Here is an 11,409-nt window from a genome sequence, read left to right as displayed (position 1 = left end):
TTTAAAGGGCTTTGATCTAGACCTAAGAATAAAAACAAATAACATTTACGAAAAATAGCAATATCAATGTGATTTTAAAACATGCCGTTATAATAAGACTTGACTTAAAGGTTTAGTAACTAGGCCATAACACTGACCTTTATATAAATGGACTGGCTAAAAGATGTAGAATTTTGCGGCTATTTGATTTACGCCATTGGCCAGGCGCTGGTGGTAGCGGCGTATGGCGGTGGTGTGGATTCGAACTAATGTTAGATTGAATTAACTGTCACTTAAGCTCAACAGGCACCTTTAAATCGGACCGAAACAAAAGCTGTCATTTTCTAGCAATTGCCTATCCATATCCATTTTGGAAATCAGTTAAAAGCTAGGAAAAACACTATGACATTTGACAATGACAACGTCAAACCAAAATTTATTTGCAAACATTGCAATAAATAAAATGTACGCATAAAAGTCTCGCGTATCACTAATGGATAAAAAGTAGATATTAAGTTATAAATGAAAATTGCAGCTAAATATGGATGGGTTAGTGTTGATAATTTTAGTATCGATTAGATAAAAAGTGGAAAAACGACTGTGAGCCGGTGAAATGCAATTTACAACTAAATCATGCAATTTTGTTTTTATTTTCTAGGATTGTTCATTTTGATTTAAAAGGTGCTCCATTGAAAATTGACTATTTGGCATCAGTAAGTATATTTTAAATACATTCTATTCAGTTACTAACAATGCAATAGAAATAATGGGCCTAAAATAATTTGCGATGTTTTCTTCATGAATGTATGTTTTGTCATTAAAATACTGCGTAGTTTTGTAACAAAGAAAATTACAATTTTAATGTATTTTAAGGTCTTCAAAAGCATAAAGTCATGGGGTGCTACAGGAATACTTTTGGAGTGGGAAGATACATTCCCATACATTTCAAACTTAAAAGATATAGGCAGCCAAAGAAGTACTAATGGGTGTGGAGGCGATGGCTTATACAGTGTTGATGATGTTCAAACTATATTTAGACTTGCCAAAGAAAATGGTTTGGAAGTAGTAAGTATTAAACAAAAATGTATTATAAAAGAAAAGAATCTCATAAACATTTCTAAGATGGTAAACAGCTTTTCTAATGCAAAGTAAATCATTACCAAAGACTGACCTTCACACATGTGCATACAATGGTAGAGTTATATATAAATATCATCTGTCAATATATTAAAAAAGTATATAGCCAATCTCATCATCTTTGTTTTATCAATAGTAAAGAGGTTTGTTAAACCAAAATAAATTGAGAATAGCAGTTATTTTAATATTATTTGGTAAAACACTAGCAGCTTATGTGTGTATCAAATAGTTAAGAAATACATATTTTGTCTAAACTGTTCATAAAGAATTTATTGTTGGCCAACACAACTTTTTCATGCCATGAATACTTTAGGCAAGATATGCTTCATTGGGTTTCTTTTTGCTGAGGTTTCCTAAAGCTTTATTAACTAGCTTTACCAACTTAGCTAATATTCATAATCTTTAATTAAAGATCATCTGGTTAATTTTGTATTTTTTACACAAATAATTTAATTAATATAGCAAATGTTCAACTGTACCATTATTATTTTTTTTTTAGATCCAACTAATTCAGACTATAGGTCATCTGGAGTTTGTGTTGAAGCACCCAGCACATAGTAAGCTGCGGGAAGCACCACACTCTCCAGCTGTACTCTGTCCGACTAAACCGGAGTCTCTGGAACTTGTGACTACTATGTTGCAGCAAGTGATCGATGCACAGCCTGATGCTAAATATATACATATCGGGGCTGATGAGGTGGAATATTAACATAATAATAGTAATTTATTTAAACCAAAAATATATACATATTAGTTGAAGCATCCTTTTAAGTATAATATGAACCTTCATGTAACCTCTTTTCTATTGAAATTCTAAATTACATAAGTATTTAGGCAATATTCAGTTGGAATAACCAATAGTCTTTTTAATGTGAGATTTTTGTTAAAATTAACTATTTCAAGTAGTGGCAATAATTTAATTTCCAGGTATGGCACTCCGGAGTTTGTGATGAATGTAAAAGTGTAGCTGCAAGTAGTGAACACGGCACAGTGTCATTGTATCTACAACACATACAAAATGTTATCTTATTTATAAAGGAAAAGAAGTCAGATTTGATTGTACTTATGTGGGAGGATATGCTGCGCACTATGAAATATGAAGTATTGAAAGGTATGTCTATATTATCATACTAGCTGTCTCCCCTGACTATACTGCGCTAATGAAATAAATTACAAGTAGCCTATGTGTTCTTCCAGACTACATTGTATATTTATATCAAGTTTCAACAAGAACTGTTGAGCTTCCAAACATCCATCCATCTAAACGTTCGCATTAATAAATAAATGTATATAAGTAAAATTACATAAAGTTATATACCCCTTTTTAAGGAAATTGCGCGAACATAGTCTGTAAGAGCACATAGGCTGCTTATTAAGATTTTTTAAATGATTTCAGCATATAACCTTGGTGATCTAGTCCAGCCTGTGGTATGGCATTACAATCAGGGACATTGCTTTGAATTGACACCAAACATGTGGGAGACATACAGACATGTATTTTCCAAAGTTTGGATCGCATCAGCATTTAAAGGTGCCAATGGTGGATCTCAGGTATGAATTCAATGCTACTTTCGATATTCTATAATTATGAAAAAGAAAAAGAAGAGAAGAAAGGGAAAGAAGAATAAAATTAAACCTCTGGATTCATACTCAGTGGACCAAACTTCCACTAGAGTTTGTCTTTTGCATTTCTCCGGTCCGGTCCGGTTTCCTGTTTGGATGGATATATGGATGAATAGATGGATGGATGTTTTTTTTGTTAGACGGCATCTGCAGAACGGCTGCATGGCTCTTGCTGAAATTTAACACATATGTAGAACATAGTCTAAAAGAACATATAGGCTACAATTTTTTAAATCCCTCGCAGACGATGTCGTGGGCGACAGCTAGTATTAATATATATTTGTGATTTAAATTGCAGGTGCTATCGCCAGCCAGTAGATATGTCAGCAACCATCACGGCTGGCTGCGTGAGATTGAGAAGAATGCATTCTCTTTTGATTTTGTTGGTATCATATTAACTGGATGGTCAAGGTAACCGTACGTTTCTACTACTCAAATAACTGTACAATGTCATAACTTCGATTATGTTTAAAAATAAAATTCTATGGGTTAGTATACATTGTTTCAATGTTTTTGGTGAATGACCTTGAACTTTGTAAGAAAGTTCTCCCTACTATAATTAATAGTGTGTTCTGTAAGGACTCGTACGATGTTACGAGCTGATATTTGAAAAAAAATTATTAACTGTTGGTTTTTGAGACTAAAATCTTTGTTAAATTATTCAAACTTTCGTGAGACATTATACTAAACTGATATAAAAACGGCTAAACACTCCGGTATATTCGTCCGCGAAATAATACCTGTTCCACTCACTTTGATGAAGGGCCCCCGATGGGCTCGAAACTAGTCGGTGCCGTCACCGGACGTATATACGTGAGTGTTTAGCCGTGTTTATATCAGTTTAAAATCTCTGTAAACATATCTCTGTCATTATCATTGATAAAACATGGATGACATGTTAAACGAGGATTTTGGTCTCAGAAACCCACAGTTAAATATGTAAATGTATAAAACCATGGTTATTAATTATTTTGTTTAGCTAATAATAATAATTTTACTTGCAGATATGACCACTATTCAACACTGTGTGAACTTTTACCTGTGTCTCTCCCCTCTCTTAAATGTTGCTTGAATTATTTTTTCAAAAGAGATCCCATACTACCAGGTAAATCCCCGCGAAATTAAAAAAAACAATAGTCTATGTATTGTTCGAGGCTATGTTCTAAATCTATGCTAAATTTCAGCGAGAACTATGCATCCGATCTAGAGGTACCTTTTAACAAACATCCATACATCCATCCAATTCATCCATCTAAACTTTCTATATTATGAACAGGAAATTTTACATGGATGAATGGATGGATGTTTATTATCTCCAGAACGGTTTAACTGGCTTAAATCTAGCATAGATGTAGAAAGTAGTATGGAAGAACACATAACTTACTATTTTTTTTAATTCATGTATATAAATGCGTGTTTGTATGGATGTTTTAGTTAATTAATGTATGTACATTTGTATTACAGAGGTGGAGGACGTGATCCCGGAGCCGCAGTGGCCGGGCGGGGAGCTGGCGCGCTGGGTGCATTGCTTCGTTGTCCTCAAAGAACGCTGCTTCAGCTTCATACATGGAGACCAGTCTGTGTTTACACGTCTTTTTATTTCATTTTTAAAAAATAATAGTTCCTCTGTCGAATCATTCATTTAAAAATATTTGTTTTTTTTTCAGAGAAGACTGTTTTTTGTGTGTGCTTCGGTTGTGGAAGCGATTGGGTAATTTGGTATTAAAACGAGAGAAATATCTGTTACAGAGTAGCAACATGGCTCAATAAATGGCAAATAGACAACGAATTCACTAATCCATTGCAAGTTCAGAACATCATGCAGTTCTCAAAGCAGTATGTATCATTTGATTGAATTTAACCTTTAAACAAAATGTAATGATTTTATTCTCTATGATTATTGTACTTTTTTGTTATTTTTTGATTAAATACTTTTTCATTGTGTTAATCTATGATTTTGTTATCCTTTAATTGTGTGACCATGATGGTATTCTGTGATTGCTACTCTATGATTTTATTATTTTTTAATTGTGTTACTCTATGATTGTGTTATTCCATGATTGCTACTCTATGATTTTATTATTCTTTGTGTTACTCTATGATTTTGTTATTCTGTGATTGTTAGTCTCTTATTTTATATACTCTTTGGTTTCTCTATGATTTTATTATTCTTTAATTGTGTTACTCCATCATTTTGTTATTCTATGATTGTATAATTGTGATTAGGTAATCTTTGACTACATTGCCATAAAAACCTCTTTGATTTTTTTTTCAGTTTATTATCCGACGTGTTGGAACTGGAAGAGATGATGACTCCACTGCTTCATGAAATAACTGGTAAGAGGAGCGTTGAAGAGTGGCTCGGAACATTCCTTAAACCTGTAGTTCTGGAGTTAACTGACATACATACAACAGCTGTGACCAGATTCAATGCCGGCGCTAGTGTGCAACCGAAATGTACGCATACTGAAACGGAATTAGAACTTAAACCAACGGAATAAAGATAGAAGCATGTTTATTTTTTTGTGATATTTTTTTTGTTAAAATATGTTTATTGTGTTTAAAATAAAACAATTATTATTTACCTTAATAAATGAGTATTTAAAAGTTTGGTTATTACTTAACAATCCATAAAGTAGAAGCCCCAAAATTTCTACCCGATTTTGTTCACCTGTTGAAGTACCACGACCTCACAGAATTGAAAAAAATTACACTGTATTAAAAAGCAAATAATTTAGTAAACAAATCAAGGATTTTATCTGAATAGTAAAAATACTGTAGAAAATATATAATTTACTTACTAAAATCATTGAATATCATTTTTGATTTGAATCGAAAATAACTGTATTCCTTTTTAAATATATTGCACAAACTAATGGACGCGTTTAACACCAAGTTGTTACCTACTCTGTCTAACACTGCTAAAGCTAATCTGGGAAAAGAGTGCATCAAACTATTTTTAATGACCAAAAGGTATATGTAACCAGGTCATAAAATAAAAAAAACTTTCAATCAAAAATAAAAATAATACTTTGTCTATGATTTATGATCATAGACAAAGTATTATTTTTATTTTTGATTAAAAGAACAACAAAAAATGAAGAAATAAAAGGCATGAATTTGACATAATAATCCCCACAAAGTCGAATTGCGACTTAATATAAATAAAGTCGTACATTTCCTGTACATAATTCCGTAGTCCGAGAACTATGAGGTCGGATATTAACCAATAAAGCCGGAACTATAGACCTATTGTCCCTTTTTCCCGCGACCGACCTTTTTAATAAGCGGGCTTCGGCAAGCGTGAAGGAACCGAGCGAGCGTGCAAGCCGATTTCCTTTTAGAAACTAGTACAGAAATTTGATTTACCATCATTAAGAAAAAAAATATAGTTCACAATGAAGATTTTTTTAGTTATTTTTTAAAAATAAAACCTTCAAAATATAAATTTGAATTTGATGCAAAAGTATTTTATTTACGATGGAATTAAATGGAATTGCAAATGCAATATAAATAACAAAAATAATATACATAATATTGCGTATTACCAAACGTTGGTATAACTCATAGAAATAGGTTTACGATGTATTTTTTTGTATAGCGACGTATTCAACACAAATGTTTTTAAATTTTTATGAATTTCATATGCGTAATATTATATACGTTTTAAGAAATTTCTTTCCTTCCACTTCCTTGGTATTCTTGGTGTAAACAAAGCGTTTTGAAAGCATTCGTAACGCGAAAAAATCGGAGATTGGGCGATGCTATCACATACACTAAGGTTGTGTTTACACTAAAGTATATAAATATAGATTTTAAAAGTAAATATTATCAATGGGCCTTTAATGACAAAATAAATAGTCTTGTTTGTAATTTTTCTGTAGTAACAATAGATAGAAAGAAGTTGTGAAATTATAACTTAGATGCAAAGCTATGGAATATCAACGAGATTATCATTTTAAAGTAAAATTAGTGCTTTATTACCTAGTCCAATAGCATTGTTAGTTTTATGATTGCTGTTCTATTGAATTAAACGTTAAATGATTATTAATGAATTTTTGAAAAAGTAATGGCTTGTGTAACCTTGCCCTTTAGAATTGTGAAAGGGACGGCAGGGAATCACACCGGGCGACGCGGGGTATATGCGGGGTAGACGCGGGGTAGACGCGTCGAGATTAATGCAAAGACGCGTCACAAAGGGTGGGTTTTTGTTACGACGAATATTAGGACGGAATGCCAGTCTCGCAGGAAATTAGGCGTATCTCTACACGAAATATTGCCGCCGAGGCGTTTCTTTTGTAATGGACGTCGTTTTGGTGAGCGTGTTGCTAAAAAAGTTTTATTGCAAGGCTAATACTAACCGAGCTCTTATTTATTATAAGTGATTACTATAAAAGTAAGCTTTTACAGTTGTGACAAAATGTCGGATTAAATGCGGAAGCTACCGTAATTTAGTTGACGTAAGTTGTCACTGACATTATGTTCTTGTTATTTACTAGAAAATGAGAATGCAGACCTCAGTTATTTAACCAGATTCAGATTTCTAAATGAAACAGAAGTAATATAAAAGTTTTGTCTATCTTATTATAGAAACCATTTGGAATGGGAAAAGCCTACATGATTACCAAACGCTTGTTTACTAAATATATATTTCTGACCTTTACGTTAGTGTTTGGAAACGATTTGGTTCATATTTTCAGCCGACTACAAAAAGAACGAGTTCATCAATACGTCTGTATTTTTTATCAATCATATTTTATACATAAACACTTTTATTTTTTGCTATAAGTATAAAGACATTTTACTTGACATCAGTTTTTTTTTCGTGGAAAGTAAACGTGACTGTCTCAGCGGCTGGAATATTTTACATAATTCACTTTTATTATGATAAGGAGGTAATCAACGTTTCTCTTTTGTTATCGCACCACCAAACTCGCCCACGTACACCAAATATATCTCAGTGTGTAAATCATTGTAATAAATAATATTTATGTGAAAAAATTCTTAAGATGAAGGCTCAAGAAATTCATTCATTTTTTGTCATTATTATCGTTATTTTATAATGATTTCATTTGTGTGGATTTCATCATAGTACTTATAAACTATAAAACTGGAATCCCTAAACCGTCAATAGCCTAATGGTTAAGGGTACGGTTTTCCGAACCTACAGGGGTTTGAATCCCGTCGTTCGACTATTGACGTAAACAATGTCCTAGCACAAGCTTAGAGCTTAGTTGGAATAGTACAACAAATATTAGTAAATTAACAAAAATCTTCAGAAAATATTTTCTCAAAAAATAAAAGATAGCTTTACAACCTAAATGAAGCGAATAAAAATATAAGTTAATATTGCTTTATTTTATATACTTAAGCTAATTTATATTAAAAGATTTAAAGATTAGTGAAACAGACAGACGCCAAACAAAAGCTAAACTTGTTTAAGTCCACTGCGATTAAAGGCTTTGCGGGGATGAGGTATAAGACATTACGCGAACGCGGGCTCTATCGCAGCCGCTCACGAAATTTAATAAAACCTTTATTTAGATTGACGTGAACTTTTAAAGTTTGCATTGAAATTAATGAAAACGGAGGTTAATATTGTAAAGGACCGTATACATTTCTAAATAATACATTTCGTATTAACTTTACTAAAAAAATTCGAAACAAAAAACATATAACCATCTCTTTCATTGTTTTAACAAAAAAATAGAGACGATGAATTTCACGGCTAGAAATATATATAAATCGATACAAGACATTGTTACTTTGATAAAAGGATCGTGAGCTCGCGTTACCCGGGATACTTTTTTTTTATATCTTTTTAAAGCATCGACAGCGGATCCGACGTGCCAGACTGAAATTCCTGAAAGCTGTTTCAAATTTAATAGACACGTTGAAATACCAAAACTAGTAGACCGGTTCATTTTATAATTTTTTTCACTAACGAAAAGTTATTAATTAGTTTTTGATTTATAATTTAACGAGCATTCGCCTGTCACTCCATCCGCACGAAATTAAAAAAAAATAGTAGCCTATATGTTATTCCAGACTATATGCTATATGTATGCCAAATTTCATCAAGATCTGATCACTCGTTCTGGAAATAACTTGAAACATCTATCCATACATTTATAATATTAGTAAGATGAGTAAGAATTAAATTATTCAAACTTTCGTGAGACATTATACTAAACTGATATATAAACACGGCTAAACTCAGTGAGCGACGGGCCGCGTCCGCGAAATGATACCAGTACCACTCATCCTGATGAAGGGCCCCCGATGGGGTCGAAACTAGTCGGTGCCGCCACCGGACGAATATACGTGAGTGTTTAGCCGTGTTTATATGACGATATGATAATGAGTAAGAAGTCGAAATAAGAAATTATTTATTTCTTAAAAGCAAGTACAATATCCAGTAATCTAGTTACATGATCGTACAATCTTCTTTATATATTTCTATAAAACTTCTGTTTAAAACAAACGACAGAGTTACAATCTCACAATATATCTTTGTAAGTTCGTTCTGAAATTGCCACATTGTAAATTCAAGTTTAGTTCCCGTATTCCCCGCTTGGGACTGAAGGTGTGTTGAATCAGTAATTATCACTCTTAAAGGATCAAGATAAACGAGCGCGCTACAGAAAAGTCAATTTCAAAGTTCCAGATCGCCCCCCGGCTGATTACGAGTTAATTACTAGTTGGATAATGGATTATTTTACCCGCCCCTATTGTTTTCACACTTAATAGATTTTTTTTACATTCGCTCTCCAGCGTATACCCTTTTTAAGCTTAATTGCCTTTTATTTTTTATTTACATTAATTAAAGATACAATGTTACATTATCTTTTACAATGTTCACAATTCGATTTGATTATTTTTAAAGTTCATTTATATTACTGTTAAATAAAAGACTAACGATTAGAACGAGTTACACAATTTTTTTTCTCATAAACTATTTATAGCATTAAGACACTGACTGGTTAGAATTAATCTTAGGGGAAAGTTAGCAGATCTATATCTTTAAGGTTACTAATATTATAAATGCGAATTGTTATTGTTTTATTGTTGGATGGGTGGATGGATGAATGTTTGTTATAAGAAACTAGAACGGCTGAATGAATCTCGCTGAAATTTGGCAAAGATGTAAAACAGCCTGGAAGAACACATAGGCTACTTAATAAGTTTTTTTATAAATTTCGCTGACGGAGCCAGGCGATAGCTACTTTTCGTAATCTATATAATATTATATTAATACTGTTTGTACGTAAGTTTGTACAAACAATTAACTACGTGAACACAATAGCAAGATGAACAATGCGAACATTGTAATTCAAAGCCAAGGTCGTTTTAGTTAACATCGCTATAGTTGGATAGGTGATCAAGTTGTTAGCGTTTTTATCGAATTAAAACACTAAAGTACTTGTAGTCCAGTCTATTTGGTCTGATATACATACTAATTGTTGGTTTTCGAGACCAAAATCTATAAAAATATCCTATGAAATCATTGAGAAAACAGAGATAACAATATTCTTACACTTGGATTTTAGTCCCAGAAACCCGCGGTAAGAGATGTTACTTAAGTAGACTCCAAATGTATACTCATCTTATGAAATAAACATGTAGTAACCATTATACATTTCTAAATTTGATAAGCCAGATTAAGTTTCAAAATAATTTACTAGCAAAGCATATTTATTACTTACGGTGAAGGAAAACATCGTGATGCAACCTGCACACATCTAAGAAGAAATTCAAAAGATGAAGTCGACCAACCCGCACTGGGCCAGGCTTTTTTTTTCCAGAGAGGAATGCTTTATGAATACTCCGCGCCCCGGGGAGGCCGCGGTAGTTATGTGGGATTCTCCTCCATAGCGGAGGCATACCCACTAAACCTCTCTTTTCCTCCAACGCATCGGGACGGGAACACGGGCACGCTTACGCTCTCGTCCGCGGCCCCGTCTGCGCCAGTTGCCGAGGTAGCTCAGTCGCCGGTGATGGACTGTCCATCACCAGAGGGCTATTGTGGAGAGGGGGAGGGCGGCGATATACTGCCGCCTTCTCCGCCCCACTCTCCTACGTCTGAGCGGGGGTGCCAGGGGATACAGTGGGCCAGCCTGGTTGACTATGGCCTAATCACTCTTAATTTAGGATAGTATCCGGGCCCCTCTGTGGGGACGTATAGCTGATGATGATATTTATTACTCTCTGTAGTTAACACCAAAAATAGCATCTCCGTTTTATGTTTGCTGCACCACTTATAAAATAATGTGCGAATTCTCAACATACATTTGTGTATACGATTCATTACATACACATTCGTAAATTGAGTCCCAAATGTGTCGGACGTGTGAGAGGTTATCAAAATGTTTTGGTTTTATTTCGTTGTTTGTATATTTTTTGTCAACGTACAAAGTGATTGGGGACCTTTCCAGGCGTTGTTGTACTCTGATTTGATAACTTGTAAGTAGAAAAAACTTAATTCTTGTATTCAATATTTATTTTCAGTAAAAACTTAAGTCAAGTTTAGAGATTTTTATGGTCTATTGTTTTTAACAGGTAACCACAACAAACAAGTAGACCTCGATATAAGAGACACTATGGTATATTTCTACGACTTCAAAAACAATTTAAACGTAAGCTACAAAATAGATAAATTCGTCGATGGTA

The 11,409-nt window shown here is 33.3% G+C and overlaps 1 protein-coding gene and 1 long non-coding RNA gene across 3 annotated transcripts; both read left to right on the top strand.

The window, feature by feature from the left end:
- Positions 1–287: 287 nt before the first annotated feature.
- Positions 288–5,296, top strand: LOC106121513 (hexosaminidase D). Of its 2 annotated transcripts, none has more exons than XR_001228058.1 (11): positions 288–528; positions 638–692; positions 853–1,044; positions 1,616–1,813; positions 2,044–2,227; positions 2,513–2,667; positions 3,038–3,150; positions 3,744–3,844; positions 4,204–4,315; positions 4,407–4,575; positions 5,015–5,104. XR_001228058.1 is itself a non-coding variant. In XM_013317207.1 (11 exons), exons 1-11 carry the CDS (start codon positions 521–523, stop codon positions 5,238–5,240), a joined length of 1,431 nt encoding a protein of 476 aa, XP_013172661.1. In that variant the 5' UTR covers positions 299–520; the 3' UTR covers positions 5,241–5,296. The 2 variants fall into 2 exon arrangements, 1 of the variants encoding a protein (XP_013172661.1); XM_013317207.1 differs by having other exon boundaries at positions 299–528; positions 4,489–4,575; positions 5,015–5,296.
- A 5,762-nt stretch (positions 5,297–11,058) lies between these two features.
- On the top strand, positions 11,059–11,383 carry LOC106121147 (uncharacterized). Its single transcript, XR_001228039.1, has 2 exons — positions 11,059–11,202; positions 11,299–11,383. It is a non-coding gene; the product is annotated as an uncharacterized LOC106121147 (long non-coding RNA).
- The last annotated feature ends 26 nt before the right edge of the window (positions 11,384–11,409 follow it).

This window comes from Papilio xuthus, unplaced genomic scaffold (genome assembly GCF_000836235.2).
Source record: "Papilio xuthus unplaced genomic scaffold, Pxut_1.1 DF826945.1, whole genome shotgun sequence".
Taxonomy (NCBI): domain Eukaryota; kingdom Metazoa; phylum Arthropoda; class Insecta; order Lepidoptera; family Papilionidae; genus Papilio; species Papilio xuthus.
Note: the sequence above shows the minus strand (reverse complement) of the source record. Positions and strands in the feature narration are given on the sequence as shown.

Excerpts from the sequence above, each read along its gene's own strand:
- LOC106121513 (XM_013317207.1), top strand. Across the intron at positions 1,045-1,615 it reads AAGAAAATGGTTTGGAAGTA|ATCCAACTAATTCAGACTAT; the intron begins GTAAGTATTAAA and ends TTTTTTTTTTAG. Across the intron at positions 2,228-2,512 it reads GAAATATGAAGTATTGAAAG|CATATAACCTTGGTGATCTA; the intron begins GTATGTCTATAT and ends AAATGATTTCAG.